Source organism: Prinia subflava, chromosome 2, assembly GCF_021018805.1.
Source record: "Prinia subflava isolate CZ2003 ecotype Zambia chromosome 2, Cam_Psub_1.2, whole genome shotgun sequence".
NCBI classification, from domain to species: Eukaryota; Metazoa; Chordata; class Aves; order Passeriformes; family Cisticolidae; genus Prinia; species Prinia subflava.
The window spans coordinates 103351640-103371697 of NC_086248.1; the positions used below are offsets into that span (position 1 = coordinate 103351640).

A 20058-nucleotide genomic window follows, 5' to 3' on the forward strand; every position below is an offset into this window, starting at 1 on the left:
TCTCTACACAAATGGTGTGAGAAGTCTCTTAATTCAGACCAAGGCACGGATCACAAAGGGCTTCATCAGAAACACAAGTGACTTCGTGATCCCCAGTTTTTCTGTGCTGTTGATAATCCAAACAGGACTTTGGCAGCAGTACTATTGATCATATCTCAAACAACAACCAGAAAAAGAATGCCCAACCAGCTCCTAAAAAGCCTTTTCCTGCAAAGTCCTTTAGGAGCAGGGAGATTATTGCACAACCCCCAGGGCCAGTACTCCACCTCCTCTCTCCCTCCTGAGAAAAGGAATCTGTCCCATAAGCAGCAGAGCCCCCTTACACCTCCTCTTGCTTCCAGAGGGAACTGCCTCGCTGCAGGAGCCTTGCAGGGCATCAGGTGCAGCTTTTCTGGCACAAACTGTGTTTAACTTGCAGCATAATGAGAAACTGGATCTACGAACTCTGGGTAAGATTCCGAGATCTGCCTGCAGATTTCTACTGCACAAATACAACAAAAACTTGGACAGCCTTCCTGGTTTTCCCCATGTTTCACAAGGAACCCCTCCCCCAACTCCACAACAACTCAAAGGACTTTACAAAGCACTAAGTAAGGGGATTTACTGCAGCATAAATTCAAGTTTTTTCAAGAAGATTAGGCAAACTGTAAAAGGAGTGAACACACTACATTGGGTAAAGGAAACACCAGTTTCAAAAACAAAGAAAAGCGATTAGAGCTTGAAAGGAGAGAATATAATTCTCCCAGAACAAAACTGAAGGGTTTTCAGCCAATTCTCTTCTTTTGGCAGCAGTTTTTTGTGTGTTTTGTTGGGTTTTTTTTGGTTTGGTGGGGTTTTTTTGTTTTGTTTTGTTACATTTGCTTAATTTATTACTATTCTTCAGTGTCAGTTGTGCTCTGCCACTCTCAATAAATCCCATTAAATTCTACATGGATGTACTCAAGCTGTTATACAGCACTGCTCACACTGGGTAATTTGCAACCCTCATTTCAGTAATTCCCATCACTAAAAGCAGCAGCTTTCACTCCCAAATCCAGGGGCTGGAACAAGTGTCCACCTTCCCAGTAACCCAAGGGCATCACTCAGTCCTCACCATTCCAGCAGAAAGTAAAACAAGAACTCCTGTTTGAGACAGGGAGCCGTGCACTAACCACAAAGCAGGCTGGGACAATCTAGCCCAGAGCCAGGTTTTCCAGAGGGACACACACATAAGTGACACACCCCCAATGCCCAGACTGGAGCATGGCTTGTTTTTTCAAAAGATTCCTGCCGTAAGAGGCACTAGCGAGGAGCTGAAACAGGGAGCTGCAGGCAGCCAGAGCTCATTTCTGCTTTCCACTTGTGTTACTGCTCTGCCCACATGCAGATCAAGTTATCCTTTACAGTTACCCCTATCACTGCAGGCAGCACTCAATATCCAGCCCTGTGCTGAACACTTCCAAGAGCAAACTACTTCTCATTATTTACTTAACCAGAGCCATTGTTCATTCTGCAAGGACCAGCAGGCTTTGCTAACCTGGGTCAGCAGCAATGTCCTCACAGAGCAAAACTCACCTTGAGAGAATCCACCAGGTCATCGACAAGGAAGAGGCGCCGCAGCTCCCGGACAGTGCCGTTCACGTGGCCCAGCACGACGTTGCTGTACTTCTGGATGAGCTCCTCCGACACGGCCACATCCGAGTCCAGGTAAGCCCTGCAGGAGACAGCCAGGAAACCTCAGTGTAACAGCGCTGCCAACTCGATCTACCCGTTAGATAGAGTATCAATAGAACCTCCTTTCCCTGCTACAGAAACACTAACTTCACCTTGTGAGGAATGCTGATAGGACAGAACAGAACTAACCTAAGCTATTCTTAGGGAAACATTTTTTTCTCACTGCTATTTACTCAGTCACCTGCACCAGGCAAAAAAGGTGGGCAGGCTAAGACAAGGAAAAAAATCCTACAAAAGCAACATATCCATTTTTGCCCCTGAAAGGCCCCTGTGGAGTTACCATGAAGCTGTAACATACTATGGCCTAGTAAAATGAGCTAAATTTCTCATTTGCTAGAAAAAATTCTTACAGCTAGTAAGAGCAGTCCTTTTACACCAAGATATAAACCCCTATCTGGTTATATGTTCTTTCCACTCCACTGTCACTTATCTGTAGTTGCAGTGGCTATGACAATTTGGAGTCTTGAAATGAAGTATAAGTTATTTATCTAATGTGCATGCTGGAGGCAGAAGGAGCAACGCAGCACATGCGTAACACAGAGCTCATTTTACAGTTGTTAAACTTTTGTTTAGGGGAATTCTGCTTTGGGGTGGTTTTGTTTGGGGATTTTTTAATAAGAAAACTGCACAATGCTCCCATGTATGTAACTTAAGGCAAAGCTAAACATGACCTTGTGGCAAGTCCAAGACAAATGAAAATACTTCAAATGGTAACTGCAGCAAATGGTCATTTCAAGGCTACGTTCTGCCATCCACCCTTGGCTTCCATCTGCTCACCCTTCCCAGCTCAACCACTGGATATTCAGCACCTGCATGAAAAATCCAATTCTTCTCACAGGACTTTTCAAGTAAAAATATCCTTCTTGTAGCTAAGCTACAGTGAAGAAAGTAAGCAACCAGGTATGCTTAGAATGTCTAGAAGCTACTTAGGGATATCAGTATTTTTAGAAAAAAAAACTGCAGAAAGAACGCAGGTAGAACTAATTCTGCTTGTTCTTGCTAAGAAAAAACTTGAAATTGTTGTTTGGATAATGAGAAACAAACAAGATTTCAACTGGTAATATTCACCCTAACAGGGGGGTGTTTTTTCCCCCAGAATTTTGTCCCACAGACTGGCTGCCACTGGAAAATGAGCCATTGCAAATGGTCTGGGAAGAATGGAGGGAAATCTACAGAAACATTTTGCTTTGCTTTACAGAAAATGGGAAGGGAATACCACAAAATTAGTAAGAGGGCTGCAGATAGAGGGGCAAACAGGAAGGCTGCAAGGGGAGACTGAGCCACTTCACTTATTAATAACACGGAGAAGCAAGGCTCGGCAGAGTGGGACAGGGCTGGCAGGGAAACAAGAAACACACTCCTACAAGTCCTCTAACACAGATTAATATGGTTTTATTTCTCTTAGGAGACAACTCTGCAGCAGTGGGTACCTGGACCCTGTCACTGACCTTAGAAGTGGGAATAACAGCTATACTGCTGCACACTAAACCACACATTTTAAGGTCTTAGAAGTTTCAAAAGCATTAAAGTAGCCCTTTGTCCTGGTTTAAACCCTGCTACACTTATTGTGATTTTTCTATTCCTTGTACCAAGCCCTCAGTCCATTTTCTGTATTTACTGTATGACTCCTGAGAATATCTGAAAGTGGGGAACACATTTTTCAGTGCAGAGTCTATTTACATTATTATGCAACATCTTGCAGCACGTGTCACCCACTGCTTCTGGCAACACCAACACTGCTGCTCTCCAAAACAGCACAATTCTGTTTAATTAAAAGAAAAATCTCACCTGAAGGGGTGGCCCTCATCCGACTTCTGGATTGCCTGGATAACTCCCTTGTATATCCTAAAGCTGATGGTGACAGAGAGCAGGGCCAGGGCAATGTAGGCTGTGACGCTGACGATGCTGAACACTGTTAATGAGAGCAGCAGGAACAAGCTGGCTCCAAATACCACCCCAGTCTTCTTAATGTCTCGCCAGTAAAGGAGGTCAACAACTACAATTTAAAAGAGATAGGAAATTAGAACAAGACACCTTTGGCATTCATAGCAAGGTAGTAATTTTTCATTATTCACTCAACTGCTGAGAGTCACCAAGAGTGGAACTTGTCAAACCAAAGCTGAAATCACAACTAGAAATAGGTTATTTAGTACTGGTTCTGCTCTGGACTTCAGATTATTTAGATTACTGCTATTAGGATTACCTCAGATGCAATTGCTCAAATTTTAAAACAATGCTGCCCTTAAGCAATGTCAGACTTCATCTCTTCAGCTACTGTGCTGTGTTCTGCACCAGAACCACAGCAGTTTGTGCTTCATTTCCTCTCACTGTCAGGCATTTTGTGGAGGTCACTCCCTGAAGAGATTGACTCCAATTCCCTGTTAGGACAGATAACAAGACACCAACAGATCTCTAAATCATTATATCTTTCCAAGCCTGGTAGATGCAAAGGCACTGCTCAAAGACTCATTAACAGTTCATTTTGTTTTCTTTCGATGGAAGCTTTCCCATGGGCGTTTATAATGTTGATTATGGGTGACAGACTGAGCCATCAAGAGGGAATACTCTCCCTGAAATGTCAATCCAGGCTAAATCTGTTGTGCTCCAATGCTGAAGACTTCATTTGCAAACCAATTTTAGTTTTCCTTAAATGACCCTCATTAGAGAACACAATATTATGCCATTTTTAGCATCACTGTTCAAAGCAAAGTACACCCTTGCACAAGGCATAGGTAATGGCTTAACCTACTCACTGCAGATCTGCTTGTTAACAGCAATAATGTACTAGAGTCAGAGTTCCAGATGAATTACAGACACATATTACTATTGCACTACACATTTAGTAATCCTGCCTCATCCTAAACATCACCAAAATTAATTGTAAAACAGTATATCACAGCTTGGAATAGATTATTTGGATGACAGTAAAAATATTTTTAAAAATAGAATTTGTTATTTCTTGCAGGATGAAAACACAGTCATGCACCAACATTCAACACTTGGTAGCCTCTGCAGGGCAAAGTCTATGTAATCCTTTTGTAGGTACATGCCAAAGCCCCTGGGGCTGCAGTGTGTTTTCCCAGACTTTCAAGTGCTGAAGTTCTTTCCAGTTATTCCAGAGTGGAAACTATACCGCATAGCAGGAAAGGTGAAAACCATGGCCAGAAACTTAAACCCACCCTAATGCAAAGTATCTAACCCCCATATTTAATTCACACTTCAGCAGAAGTTTCCTGCAGCCCCACAGACAGAGCCAGGTTACAGCTGCACCAACACCTTCAATTTATTGCAGACTAGAAGTGCTGCGGAAAGAACAGCCTGACCCATCCCTCCCATTCCTTTCTTCCAGCCTGGCTGCCTGTGCTGTGCCAAAACCACCCCAGAAAGCCGGGAGCCAGCCAGATCAGGGCCTGGAGCTGCCACCATGTGACTGCACAAACATATGGGGGCAGAGATAGAGCAGCATCGCCCAGAGGTGATGCTCCTGCTCTCCCAGCACCTTCAATCCAAACTACTCCTCCCACTGCAGCCCAGGCTCCAAGCAACACTTTTCCTTTATATTTGTAAAAATAAAACAAAACCAAGATCTGCTTTGTAGATCTGCTTCTGTGTGGGTTGCAATCCCAAAATTCAGCTTTTTCTTTGGGTTCTTCCTTTGCTTCCGGACACAAAAGAATCTCTTATTGTCTCTGCACATCTTGCATTAAACGTCAACAAAATTTTGTGACTGACCTAAGAATCCTTGTAACCTGTAAACCTAAACTGAACTGTAAGGAGCCTCAGCACTTGGGTGAGATCTTCACAGCCAGTCTTGCCAAAAGCAATTGGTGGATTTTGTGCTCTTAAATCATGTAAGGCATCTTTAAAAAAACACCCTCATTTCTTTTGGAGCATTTGCTGCAAGTTCTGAAACTGTGTTTATTTTTAAATGCTGCAATTTGAGCATCCATGCACTCGAATTTGGTGCTGCCCCCGTATCAGGTGACACATTCAGTATGAGCCCTGCTCCTCTCTGCCTGCAGACAGCATTATTTCTGTAAACGAGCTGCTCCCTTCTCTCTGCACAGCTTTAAAGCTGTGGGTTCTTCCTGCTCCATAGGCAATCACCTATTCCATGCATTAATGCATTATTCCAGTTATAAGGAATGTAAAGAGAGTAATTCATCTGTATGACAGTTCCAGAATGCCAGAAACAAAGGCACATTGCTGGAATTAAAGCACACAGCAAAAGCCAAACGGCCTTTAGCGACCCATCCAGTCTTTTGTTCTCGGTAATCAATAAGAAAAATCCCCACGCCAGTAGCTCCCTGACCAGAGTTAAGCTGCACATAAAACATTTTTCCTCATTCCATCTCCACTTCTTCTGGAGAACGAGCAAACAAGTGTCGGCTTAATGGCATATGGATCTGGTTTCATCGTAAATTCCTCAAAGGAAATTTGGTGTTTAAGTCACTGAAAAATGCTTTGTAATTCTGCAGTCCAAGAAAACAGATGAAGCCACTGATTTGTATTCTCCAATTGATCAGAAACAAGTAATTTGTATTTATTTTGAAAGGAAAATATTAAAAGCATTACTAGAAGCAGCTTTCTAGCTTTAACTTACATGCAAGATATTCACAGCAGATTAAAAACAAAACCAGACACACAAAAACCCCAAACCAATTTTCAGCAACAGCCCTGCAACATCTTTCCTTATGGAAACCGTTCGGAGCTGCATTTTATACAATATGAAGTATAATAAAATAAATAATATTAATGCACGTCTTGCAGGCCTATTCTAAAACAAGAACAGCTGCCTACATTTGGTAAGCACGAACTGTCACTTGGCACGTCTAAAAATAGTCCTGTACCATCCGTGCCTTACATGCACAACTCATCCAGTTACATTCTGCTTTTGAAGCAAGCGCTGCTATAGCTTTGGCGCTGCATTTTTTAGTCTTTTCCTTTCAGATATTTAACTTAAAACTGAGCAAGTCATGTCAGGTTTGGATGACAAAAACAAGCGGTCTGATATATTTAACCTGATAATCCTCTTTTTTAAAACCCCTGAACCAAGCAACAGTGTCTTGGGGTTTTTTTGTTTTGTTTTTTTAGAAAGAGAAATTAAAAGCGAGACCTACGAGCGAGTTGAGCTCACGTGTACCAGAGAAAACCAGGAAAAAGAGACTAACCCATTTTGGCATCCATCTTGAGCGTGCTGCAAGCACCCAGCCCTGGCACGACTCGATCCCGGCGCTTTCCACTTCCTGCGAGGGCACTCGGAGGTCGGAGCTACGCAACCTCCGCCCGCTGCCATCCCAAATCCAGCGGCCGCCGCCGCCAATGGCCGCCTGCGGGCTAAGTCCTTGGAATGCAGCTGCGGAGCCGCGGGCTCCCTGCACAATGAACAACTCCCCTCTATCTGTATTTACAGCCCAACAAACCCCGCGCTTCAGCGCCGAAGAAAGGCTGTTTGTGTCAAAGGGGAGGGGGGGAAATAAACACTGTACCATTTACAGGCGTTGTTACACTGGAACCTTTCTGTGATGTGAAAGGTAGGCACGGATCCTTTATGTTGTCCTAATAGCGAGGAGGTACAGGGAAGAGCCTTTTCTGGCTCAATTTAGCGTTGTGCCAATAGAGAAATGGGACAGCAGCGCTGAGAACGGGCAGTTTTCAGCACGGCTGCGGCGCAGTGTCCCATCTGTCACTGAGCAGGAAAAGCTGCTGCGGAGAAAATCCACAAGCACAAATTGCTCTGTATTTCTGCTCAGAGAGGCCTTTTCCACTTACATGTAACAAACTTCATATTCACACGGGATGTGATCTTCAGGGTTTCTACTTATCTCTGTGAGAGAATCTGAGTGCTGACCTTGCAGTTCCACTGGAGTGTGGCAGCCTCGGCCAGGCATAGCCCAACGCCCAGGAGAAACCATCAACCATCCAGTGGCTGGTGTGTCAAGCACCACCACAGACTGGGGCTTGACATTTTCAAGGCTTCCTGCATCAGGATGATTATTCAAAATCCTGACTGACATCCTAACAGGAGCAGAGACTGGGCCACAAAATTGCATCCTCTGGTTTACCCTCAATCAGATACGTGGAAGCCAGTTCGGTCCATGACTGTCTCCTTGCAGGCCAGGAACAACCACCAGCCCCTGGCTGGAGAAACTGGGTGGTGACAGCAAGACTGCAAGTGGTGCCAAGCACGTGGGACTGCCACCAACAGCGCTGTCCCTGTCCCAGGGACAGGCATCCCCGCACAGCAGCGCTGGATCGATGGGCAGGAGGCTCCAAAGGGTGCCAGAGGGCACAGAACAAGGCTGCACCACGCACGGTTCAGGCTTGGCACGTCTGCACCATGATCCCAGCACAAAAAGTGATGCAGATTTGACATGTACATGCTAGAACAACAAGCAAACACTACCAGAGCCTCAAAAAACAAACAAACAACAAAAAAAAAAACCCCACCAAAAAAACAACACAAAGAACAAAAAAAAAAATCACGAAAAACCCCCCAAAACAAAACAAACCCCCCCCAAAAACGAAACAAACACACACACAAAAAACCCCCCAAACCAAAACCACACCAACAAACCAAAAAACCACCCAATCCCAAATACTACCTAATGAGCCAAAGCAAATTTTCCTTTCATTTCTACTTCACCAGACACTCGTGCATGTGTGCACGATGTACCTAGTGTGAAAACCATTCCAAAGCCCCAAATATTCATGATAAATGTTGCTTATACAGTCTTTGTCATCAGTTATTAAGTAAAACCAAAATTCAAAGAGGTTTCTGCTCAATAATTAGAAAAGAATCCTGGGATGACCTGAAGTATAACTGTGCTGTTCACCATACCATCCTATCAATATTCAGCCATTAAATTCAGCTTGGCAATTCCTTGAAATCATTAAAAATTAAATAAATAAATGTTACATTTTAGTACCAGTTACTCCAGAGGGCCTATCTTCAAGAGCATTAAAAATTAAAACTATCCTACCCCCAGGGTACACCTATTTCATCCTATCTATCCAGATGATCAATACCACAGGTATTAATCAATGCCACAGGTTGTACCACTTGAGTTATGTTCCTCAACTATAACACATTAACTAATCTAAACTTAAGATTATATTCATTAGGAATTAGTGTTTCAGCTGCAAAGTCCAACTATGAACCATACTTTTTGCTCTTCTCTGGTTATAAATTGATTTTTTTAAAGTAATTTTTTAGCATGGAAAGAAGCATGTTGCAATATTTGCTTCTATATTTATTTTGGGGCTTGATGAATAGTGCAATCAGTCCCTGAACTTTACCCATCATTTTCCATGCCACTGGAGCCTGACCTAAGGAAGGAAGAATGTGAAACACGGTTTCTTCATCTTGCTCTAAACAAAAAAACAACTCTAAACCAGGCTTCAACAGCAGCTGCACAAGGAGAGGAACCAGGGTCTTCTGCTTCCCTGAAAACTTTCATTTCTGCTTCCATTTTCTTTTAGACCTGATCTCTGCTCAGGATGGGCAATTCAGGGCTTTTAAACCAAAAAAGACTCCATTATTCTCAAGGCCTCAAATTCCAGGGTTGGAAATGGGCTTTCAGCTCAGCACCACCCCTGCCGGGCTGGTTGTAAAAGAAATCTGAAAACTGGGCCTGAACACAAAAAGGGAACTTGTCTTTTGATTTTTACCAAAACCTTCTGACCTCATCCCCTTTTTTTTTTTTTTTTTCTTTTTTCCTTTCCTTTCTTTCTTCCCATCCCCTGAGAATTTCAGGCCTGACATATGGAGCCTTGAACATTTAAATTACTTACACATCAACAACGCATTACTAAACACTGCACAATATTTTTTTCCTAATATCTTACAGCCCTTTAAGGTTAAACTTTAAGAACCTGATTTTGCAGGGGCAAAGTGTTTTCAGCTTCAGGATTTTTTTGCTATATATTTAGGTACTGATAAAGCACTCTATGGATTTCAGGAAGCTGGCAGTTTCGTCCAAGTGGAAAAAATATTTTAAAAGTCAGATTTTGAACAACAATTCCCAAAAAAAGAGGAAAACTTCATATGCACCAAGCGTGACGGGGCCCTTTAAAATATATTCAAGTATCCAGAGATGATTAAATTTTTTTAAAGCTTGTCCTGTTGATAAAGTATGAAGATTACTTATTCAAATAAGGCTTAAACTCTAACACACTGAGCACTAATGTAATGATCCACAGAGATTTGCAGTGGAGATCTCCCATTGGTGCTTACAGGAACAAAGGTCATCACCACACTAATTTAAGGTTAGCTACTTATTTACCTAAAACTTATTTCCTTAAAATTTGATATTATGGATGTAAATTCTGAAAATTCAGACACAGTTTTACCTAGAATTTGGCAGAATTATGGAAGATCCAAAGCAAACAGGATTAAGGGTAGATTTCAAACAGATTTTTAGAGAAAATGCCCCCAACCCTGGTGTAAGCTTGCATGCAATTTTAATTATTTAAAAACATCAAAACATGACCTGCAGATTACATGGGGTTTTTCAGTTAATGGTTAGTATTGTTAGATTATTAATAATCTCGAAATTTCCAAGGACCACAGACTAAATTGGGACTATGCCGGTATTTGTGCTGAGCATACCAAAACAAGCCCTTCATTAATATGCTCTGTAACGCTGGAAAAGATCTGCAGCGTCGCACGAGCCATTTTACCTACATAAATTATTTATTCTTCTGCATTGCTCATATTTACCTATTTTAATCTGAAGCTTTTCTAATTCTGCACATGGCACAATGAGAGTCCACATCTTTGGCTACATTACACAATCAAATGAATACATGCTACAGACACCATTTACTAAAAACAATCTGCGGCATCTCAAAGGAATAAAACAAGGAAAAAAGGTGAAAGAATAAATACCCTTATCCTTCCAACTGCTCGGCTGACTGTCCATCTCTCCAGCTGGGATTATCAATTATGCATTCCAAGAGGGGAGAGCTGCGGGAGAAGCGCCCTGCAGCCCAGGGAGGGAACCATGGGCTTCCCCGGGCTCCGCAGTAGTGCTGCACTGGTGCTGCAGGAGCGGGTCAGCTGACGGGGTGTGGAGCTGACGCAGTGCTGGCACCGCACGGCCCCGCTGCGCCCGGCGCAGCCCGGAGCGCCGGCAAGGAGCGCTGGCACGGCGAGAGCGGCTTCTCCCGGCTCCTCCCGGCACGGCGGCCCCGCTGCACGGACGGCAGCGAGGGCTCCAAAACCGGGCCGTGCTAAGCGGCTTTTCGCGGCCCGGCTAAAAGTAGTCAGCAGACGAGCTTTAAATAGATTGCTTTTCAAACAGAGGTTCAAAGGCGTTTACAAACCTCCCAGATGTATGGCTTCCCCTCGGGTTTCTGTAAACTAATGTCTGCCTGCTGGAAGACTAACAGAGACGTCTTTGTAACACTTCTCCCTTCACAACAAGCAGCGTGAAGGGAAACAGAAAAGCACCCTTTCTGTGCCTGGAACAAAAGCAGAGGCTCATGAACACGATTAATCCTTTTGCTGATATCTTTAGTCCTCAGGAGCTGCTCAGCCGTATTTATTCCTCTTAAGGAAGGCTGCAGAAAAAGTTACTCAGTCCTTTACCTAATTCCTACAAGCAAACACCTTCCCTTTTTCTATTTTACATCAGCATTCTCTGTCGGCAGCTGCTGACCTGACAATTAACTGTCCCCTTCATTAAAATAAAAACAGGAACCTGATAGTTTACAGTACCAACATATAGAAAGCAACATGTGGAAAGTATTGCACAAACAGGAGAGTGTGAACTACAAATCTGAAATCGCTGTGGGAATCCTGTTGTCATTTTGTTTCCATCCCTGCTGAAAAAACCCATAACTTCTTTCCCAGTTTGGAGTTTCTTCTTAAGATCTGGAACCAACAACAGAAAGCTAAAACCTTCCCAGGAGTGCTCCAAAGCCTCTTAAAAATCTAATACATCATTTTCTTAAGAACTAGAAAAAGGCATTCCCACACTTACATGAAAATACTGTAGACCAGGAGGAGCTAGAGATCCTGACTCAGACCTTAAATGGACAGTTTCACTTTTCATTAGAATGATCTTACACTGAGAAAGATTACTACTGAGACCCAAAAGGCCTGGTTTTGACTTCAACTGCTACATAAATTTAAGGCCTCTTTTGACAGCAAGACCAGTTACATCTCTTTTTAACTTATACAAAGATGTGCATTTTAGTTCCAATTTCAACAGGTAAATCCAAACAAATCCAAAATAGGAGGGAAGTAGAGAGTGTATATTCAAACATCACAGTGCAAGTGAATGTAAAAAGTTACACTGTACAAAAAAAAAAAGTACAAAACACATCTGAGAATGTGCTTCTGTCTTCGAGCCGAACTGGAAACCCCCAAAACCTGTGAATCCCCCTCTGTATTCACACTGTCACCAAATTTTCCTAAAAAACATTGTGCTTTCAAAGGTCTTTCCAATTATTATCATATTTCTAAAGATACCCAAATAAAGCCTTTTCATTTAGTATTTATATCTTATACTTAAAATAGTGCATTTATATGACTCTGTCTAACCAGAGTTTGTTGTGGCCACAGCTGAGCAGCTGCACCACCAGTCCTGTTTCTCCCATCTCCAGTGTGCCCTCACTGCCACCCAGGAGTTCCTCCCTGGCCTTCACATCCTCATCTTTACTCTCTGCATGCTCAGTGTTCACTCTCACCACTCCATGCAAACACAAGCATAACAAAATACATCTCCCATTTCAGGCAAGAGGGGACCCTACTCTGCACATAAACTGGGCATCAGCACTGCCAAACTTCTGGAGAAGCTCAGTTTTCAGCAAAGATATTGCACACACGTGCCTCTAGAGCATGTATGAACACCAAGTACAGAGGAGGTGGCATTATCAAGTCTCCCAGACAAGACAGACACAATCAGTTCTGGACACGTGTCACGGAACGCCCCAGGCTCCACGGGGCTGCTGCCTGGCAGGGCAAGTGCTTTACTCACTCACTACTCACACATTAAATCACCCTGAGCAGGGGCACTGAGAACAGCACTGCACCTCCTTCTGGCTCTCCCTCAGTGCTGCTGCCTATCTGGCAAAGTTGGGAACTTGGCCCAAATGCTCCATTTTCTCCCTAATTCTACTACTCTGAAGGAACTTCCTTCAGGCTTTGCTCTTTTAGCAGCCTCAGCAACACAAGTCCTTGCCTCTCAATAGGGGTCACAAGAGCTCTAATGAAACACAGCAGGTCTGTGTCCTTCAGAAAAATTTTGTTCATTTGGTTTGGTTTTTTTCCTCATTCCTACTCTTCCCCCACAAATTATCTGCACTCTGGAACTCTCCATTTATTACTATTTACCTGGTAGCATAAAAGATGACCCGAACAATCAAATATAAGAATACAATGAGATTAAATTGAATTATTTTATGTTGAATTAAATAGAATTTTACCAATCTGCTTCTGAAAGAAACTCAGACGTTCCAAGGCATTTTTTCTCCAGCGAAAAACAACAAACAAAACCAACACCTCCCATCGGCTGAGTGGCTCCATTTAACTCACTATGAACACAGAAAATAACAGAAATTCCCCAAATGGGTACAGCTGGTACCAGGCAGAACTTCTAATGTCCTTTAAGCTTTACACAACTGCAATGACCTCGTTTCTGTTACAGCATCACAGGAAGTATTTGATTACTGCCCCTATGCTGTAGGAAGAAAAAGGAAAGATTCATCATTAGTACTACCCTCTCAAAGCACATTTCCCACCTGGGCTTCGCCTTTGCATTTGCCCCCTAAAGAAAATTCAGGAAATGTAAAATATTATTAATTGGCTGCATTCCTGAGTGCCTGTAATGGAACCAAATAAACCAGTCAGATTTAACCTGAAGGGAATGTCTACAGAGCTGGTGGTCAAATCCACAATCAAACAAGGGTGTTCTGAGGAAACTGAGGCATCTTGGTGGTAAAGATCTCAACATTACTTCCAAATATTATTGTAATACTCATCATAGACACAGTGAGGAATTTAAACTGCCAATTTCCATTTCAGTACATAACTTTGCTGTGGCCAGAGGTTTTGAGTTTATAATTCAATAATATTGATAATATAAAAACTTTCACATCCCGTCAATGAAAACCAGGTTTGTGGAAAGCATGGGCTTGGAGAGGATTAATGATCTGTATGAGAGATGAAAGTCTGTGCAACAGAAGGGCCGAGATACGTAATGTGTATATTTAGCTTTCACATCTCAGACTCATTTCAGGAGTTGGGAATTTCTCCAAACCTGGATGGATCCCTTCTCATCCAGCAGGCACTGAGGTTCCACCTCGGTGACAAACACTAGATGGCATTAAAGCCCTGTCACACAGGCTGGCCCTAATCCATGGCTCCCCAGTGCCTGCTGCACTGGCCTGGTGCTCACACCTCCTGCGGGAGCTGGGGCAGCAGCACCTGAACCCACAGGAACTGCCCTCTGAGGTCACATCTTATCAGACAGTGCATTGATGGACCTCAGGAATGCATATTTGAGGTCTGGTGAGAGTGATAGAGAAGCAAGGTAATTTCCTTAAAGCCAAATACAGCAGCTACTGAGAAATACAAACCTAGGGGAAAAAAACCCCACTGTATTCAAGACAGCAGAAATTGCTGGTGTTGCAAGGGGGTATTTGCCCTTAAAATTGTTCAGTTGTTACCTACAGTCCTGTATTTGTTTGGGTTTGGGGTTTTTTTGCTTTTATGTGTTTCTTAAATCTGTCCAGGTTACCCAAGGGTGTGCCAGGCACAATTTAACAAACCTCCTTCTACCCAGGAGGCTCTTCAAAGCTTTACATGTGCTTCAGTGGAGTGGAGAAGTTTAAAAAGTTTCTGCAACCTTTTTAGAATCCCTGTTAGCTCCCCGCAGCCCACTGGGTCTGTGGGAAGTTACAACACACTGGCATTTAGGTTAGCTTCCAAAAACCAGCACTGTTAAGTAAGCATTCCACAACCTTGGATTTAAATGAACCAGTTAGGCAGCTCAGATTAAAGCTTTACAAGCATCAGTCACACCATCACACTAGCTGAATTCCACAAGTCTTAAGACACAGTGAAATCTATTTCAGTTCCACTGATGGGTAGGAAAAAAAACCCCAAAGAACAAAGGTAGACTCAGAAGGCCAAACACATGCACAGATGCACTTGGCCTTGTGATGAACAATCCCTCCTTGTTTTTTCTTCAATGATGCTCTGAAATTGTGCCCAAGCAGGGTGGTATTTAAAGCAGACAACTGATGTTGGTTGTGGCTTGTTTCAGAAGTCCAGTTCTGTGTTTTGCAACACAGCAGAGTGTGGAGAAAAATCCAGGAAAAAAGGCTTATTTTTGAATTAGTATTCTCATCTATTTAGCTTTAAGCAAGTGTTCCTCTAGCATAAAGCAAAAAATTTTCTTCCCAAACAACACAGCATGTCAAAAATGAAAACTGCAGCTGCTCTCCAGAGTGAACACAATACTGAGAGGCTGCAGCTCCCAGCACACTGGGCAGATCTGGGCCCTCTCCCTGCACTGGGCCATGGATGGGAGAGCAACGAGACTGTTCAACTCCTCCTCTCTGCTCTGGCAGTTGGCTCTCTGCAGCTTCTGTGGCAGCTTCCCACGGATGGAAGAGCAGCAGCTGTGCCCTCCTCAGACCCATAGTGAGGGGCTGCCTTCCCCAGGCAGGGACTTGCCACCCCCAGCCTGCTATATCTATGCAATGATTAAAGAGCCTCCGCAAAGGTCTCCCTTTAAAAAAAAAACTAACACAAAAGATCTTATATTAAGTGCAGTGTTTTGCTTAGTGGGTTTTTTTTTTGTTTGTTTTTAAGTAGTCTGAGCTCTAAGCAATTAACCCCTTGACATGAAGTCCAAGACAGACAGCTGCTCTCTAAACAGTTCTATCTGCTGGAAGCCCGAGGAGCCTTCACAGAACACACAGACACACAAAGAGTTTTAGCAGTGCAGGTTATCAATGAGGTTTTACCCCATGGGAAAAGCAAAACTCTCTCCTTTCTGCCTTACCTGTACGTATAGAGGAGGCACGTGAGACAGGAGAAATGGCAAAGGTAAATATAAAAAATACATCTTCTACCTAATTTCTCAAACCTATTTCAATAGGATGTTCACTTTAACATACACCTGCTATTTCCTTCCAACTCAGGGTACTCTGCAATCCTATTTTATGAACTGTAGGCTGCAGCTACTGCATACAGTACTGCTGCTGAGTCAAACTAACTCCTGCTTTTCTATTTAGAGCACTGTGCTTTCTGCAGTAGCTGGGGTTATTTTGGTGTGATTGCTTCTGGTCAAAGCTTAAGTAGCAGCAGAGTGCTGCAATATCAAAAAGCAACATACTCCTCTAGTCTACAAAAAGCTGGAATTTCATGAGCTGTTCAGTTTAGAGGAAAGAATACAACTTCCTGCTACTGTAACTGCACATGACTGTAAGAAAAAATAACTACACTGAAGTGCAAGCCCCACCTGAAAAGAGAAACAGAAATTAATACCTGTGCTGTACATAAACCAATTTTAGTGTTTGCAGAATACTCAACTTCTTAATGACCACTTTTCCAGTAACCTGCATACTAAGCTCCCTCATGTTCACCACTTGGTTTAAACCACCGGCCTTTCATTTAACATGGGCTGAAGATGCACAGACTATCTTCCAGATTCCAGGCCATACAGGAACATCAGGGGTATTTTCCTGAGTTTTACATCAGTCTGATGTCTGAACTGTTAATGAAAAGGAAGAAATGCCTCTTCAAATCATGTGCACACTGCATCCCAGATTCAGAGTCTGGGAGGCCACCCCATGCCCAGTCTGTGGACAACCATGGCAGGGCCTGCAGCGAGCAGTCACTTATTTCTGCATCAACAGACCATGAGCAGCAGGGCTGGCAGAAAAACCTGGAGATGCTGAGTCCATCCCTGATAAACAAAAAAAAGGTACTAAAGCAATCAGATTATGAAAAAGGTGCAAGTGCAGGCACTGACATTTTTTGTTACCCTTGGCCTACAGAGAAGTTTGCAGAAAATGATTTAAATAGAATAAGTCAAGACATGCTTAAGTTTAGCTAAAGAATTACGCAGATCAGCAAACTGCAAGACAGCATACACAGATTACCTGAAGACTTATTCAGCTTTGCTGAAAATACAGCAGTAGGTGTTTTCTTTTCTTTAACAGAAGCAGCTTCTTTCTCAGCTTCCTTCTCAAAAGGTCCTGGTTTTACTACACTGACTATCTCTTTTTCAGCAGATAAAGGTGAGGTATCTGTGGCTAGTAAGGACATGGTGGATACTTCAGGCACTTCTCTGTCCACAGCCTCCAAAGACCTTTTCAAGGCGTTGGTATCTTCCACAGCTTTTACTTCTACATTCTTCACAGAGAGATCACAGGGCAGCTCTGGGCAGGGCAACTGCCTCTTCTCATCCTGGATCACCTTACTGATGTCTTCATCTTGATCTTTGTGCATTATTTCTCGATCAGTGCCTTCCATCACAAATTCAGAAACAGTTTTAGGATGACCTAACATCACAAAGTCTTCTTCCACTGAGACTGGGGAAGACTCCATGGGTGAGAGAGCTTTGTCATCTCCTGGTTTTGGTTCCATAGCAACAGATACATCAGCTGAATAAGCCAAAGCATCCAGCTCTTTCATTTGAAGAGGAATCTTATCTGCCTTGGCTGTTTTTGCAGGTATTGGCTCAGACGGTGGAGCAGCAACAATTTTGGAAGAGTCAAGTTCAGGTTGGAATGACTCCAGATAAGGCTTGCCCATGGCAGCTACTGAATCCACCAGTCCTTCCTCATGTTCTTCATCAGTTGCAATACTCTCAGTGGAATTACTTTTTAAGAGGAGAGATAGATCTTCATTTGCTTCCTCAGCAAAGTCAGATATCATCTGGCTATTAAACAGGCCAGCTTTTCCAAACTGTGGAGACAGGGTTCCATCTAGTTCCTTGTCTTCAAGCACATCCTGAGAAATGCTTTCTGTTACCGGCGCCTTTGAATACTCTGCAAAAGATGGAGAAGGAGATTCACCAGAGACCTTTGTTCCCTTAATTAAGTCACATGCAATAGATATATAAGGAGTCTCCAGATCTTCAGGAGTGGTGCTACTCTCACCAGCAGGTTGTTTAAACACCAATGTCTCCTTGGCTTCCTGGGCCTGTGTCAGTGGTACATTCACTGCCTCTTGGTACACAGGAGGTTTTTCAGCCTCTTTTACATTCTCATACTTGGCAGTGGGCATAAATGTTTCTAGCGGGGAAGCTTCCAGCTGTACAGCAGATGCTTCTGCCCCAGCAGTGCCGGTGCCTAGTGGGGCTTCCATAACAATATCCGGCAATATTGGTGATGGAGCAGCTTCTGAGCCTTCAAAGGAGGGGCAGATTTGTGCTGTGGGTTTTAGAGTCTCCTGCGCTGCCTCAGAGGTTTGCACTAAATCGATCTTGGTTTCATACGCCAGTTTTGTGCAGGCTGCATCGTGCATCTCATATGCCTCCTGCACCAGGTCAGGAGTGAGACCCTCAGGCATGTTTGCAGCGCTGTCAGGAGGTACTGGTGGGACCCCCTGTGCTTTAGCAGGGTCAGCTCCCTGCCCTTCCTGCCCAACTGCTCCAACAGCAAAATTACCTTGTTCTGGGCCTGTCTGAGCTTTCAGTTCTGCAATTTTTTTCTCATCATCGGTTCTATTTTCTGAAGTGTCTTCCTCCAGTGGAGAAAGAGATTTACCTTTGTTACCACCAGGACTTGGAGAGGAGTCAAATTTAGTACAAGTGATGTAAGTCTGTGAAGGTTCTTTTACAGCTTCTGGGGTGCTTGGGAAGGAGGGCTCTTCGGCACTGCCTTCACTCTCTCTTTCATAATCCTTCTGAACATTCAGTTTACCCACACCATATTTGTCATCCAAACTGCTCTCCAGCTTGGCATCTGTCTTACTTCCAACATCCTCTCTCATGCTGCTCAGTCTGTGACTAGCACCTTTGACTTCCCATATTGGCTCAAACGGTTTGAAGTCTGCATATTCATCCCTCCTAAGAGGGTCTTCTTTCAGCACTCCTTTTTCATCATGATCACCACCTCCTCTGTACTTGTCTTTGTTATAGACGAGATCTTCCTCATTTCTTTCAAATAAATCTTGGGGAGATTCTGGAGACATTTTCAGCTGCTGTGCAGGAGTTTTCTCCAGGTTAGGTAATTCTTCAGGGCTCTCTAGCTGTGTTTTTTCTTTAGCTGGAGATAAAATGGCTGCTTCTTCTTTAGCAAATGGGGGTTGTGAGTATTTCATCTCTGAAATGTCTTTATCATTTCCCTCTGCAAGAAAGGGGTTTCTGGCATTTTTCACAGGTTCTTTATAAACCTCACTGGAGCTTTCTTTGTAAGTGCCTCCTGCAGGAAATCCATCTGAGAAGGTACCAAAGGGCGTGTGCTCTTTAAAGGGATCGGCTGAGAGAGGAGAGAAGGAGGGAAGAGAAGGAGCAGGATCAAGCGGGACTGCAGTAAAATCCTCTTGATCAAGCGACTTAGTGCTACCTGGCTGCTCCTGCAAGTCCATAACTTTTTCTGTGACCGTGGATAGAAAGGAAAGTTAGAGAATGCAAGTGCTCTCAAAGTCAGTGCAAACTTTCAACAGGTTCACATCATTTTAGCTACTAAAAGGCTCTTCCAAGGTCTGTGAGCCATTAATACACAGTATCACTTAAAGCTATTCTACTTCACTTCTAGGAAAGAAGTAAGCAAGAGGCTCAAGAAGCAGCAACTTTATGCAGTGCAAAGATCTCAGTAAAGCTGAAGATGCCACACAAGTAGAGGGGGCAATATTAACAAAGCCAGAACAGGAGGGTGACAAGGGGAGACAGAGAGAGGGGGTGTACAGATGCCTGGGCATAAACATATTGCACAAACATGTGCCAGCAAAGTCTTTTTTTTAAGCCTTTTATAAAATGGGAATTTGTGGATGGCATATCTAATAAAAACCACTAAATCAATATTACAGGTGCAACTTTTACTTCTTTAAAATACTGCAGAAAGTTACTATAGATTAAATCTTTCTGCTAAATCAGTAAAGCAACTATGCTCTGATGCGTTAACCTGTTAACAGTATCAACTTCTCTCCTACATCAAGGGTCCAAGAATTCACAGATGGCCGTATCTTGTTTATCAAACAGTTTACCACGTAAACAAATGAATGTGTATTAAAATCTGGAATAGATCAACCAAAAAGCCAACACTGAAAAATGTGACAGAGGCTATTCTTGGACCCATGCTGACTTTTAGTAGAGGCAGACTAGAGGGAGAGGGTTAATGAGATCAGAAAGGCAGGAGGTACTCAGACAAAGGGGAGCA

The 20058-nt window shown here is 43.2% G+C and overlaps 1 protein-coding gene across 5 annotated transcripts in view; it reads right to left on the minus strand.

Annotated features, from left to right (window-relative positions):
• RTN4 (reticulon 4) overlaps positions 1 to 20058 on the minus strand; it is a 40856-nt gene that overhangs the window by 6739 nt on the left and 14059 nt on the right. For 2 of the 5 annotated variants that reach the window (XM_063391362.1, XM_063391363.1), the window contains 2 exons: positions 3502 to 3709; positions 1555 to 1693 (listed from right to left, as the gene is read on the minus strand). In XM_063391362.1, the coding sequence (XP_063247432.1) occupies positions 1555 to 1693; positions 3502 to 3709 (347 nt within the window). Of the gene's footprint in view, positions 1 to 1554; positions 1694 to 3501; positions 3710 to 6884; positions 7031 to 10603; positions 10819 to 16833; positions 19276 to 20058 lie in introns of those variants that run through there. The other 3 variants (XM_063391366.1, XM_063391364.1, XM_063391365.1) reach the window with 3 other exon arrangements.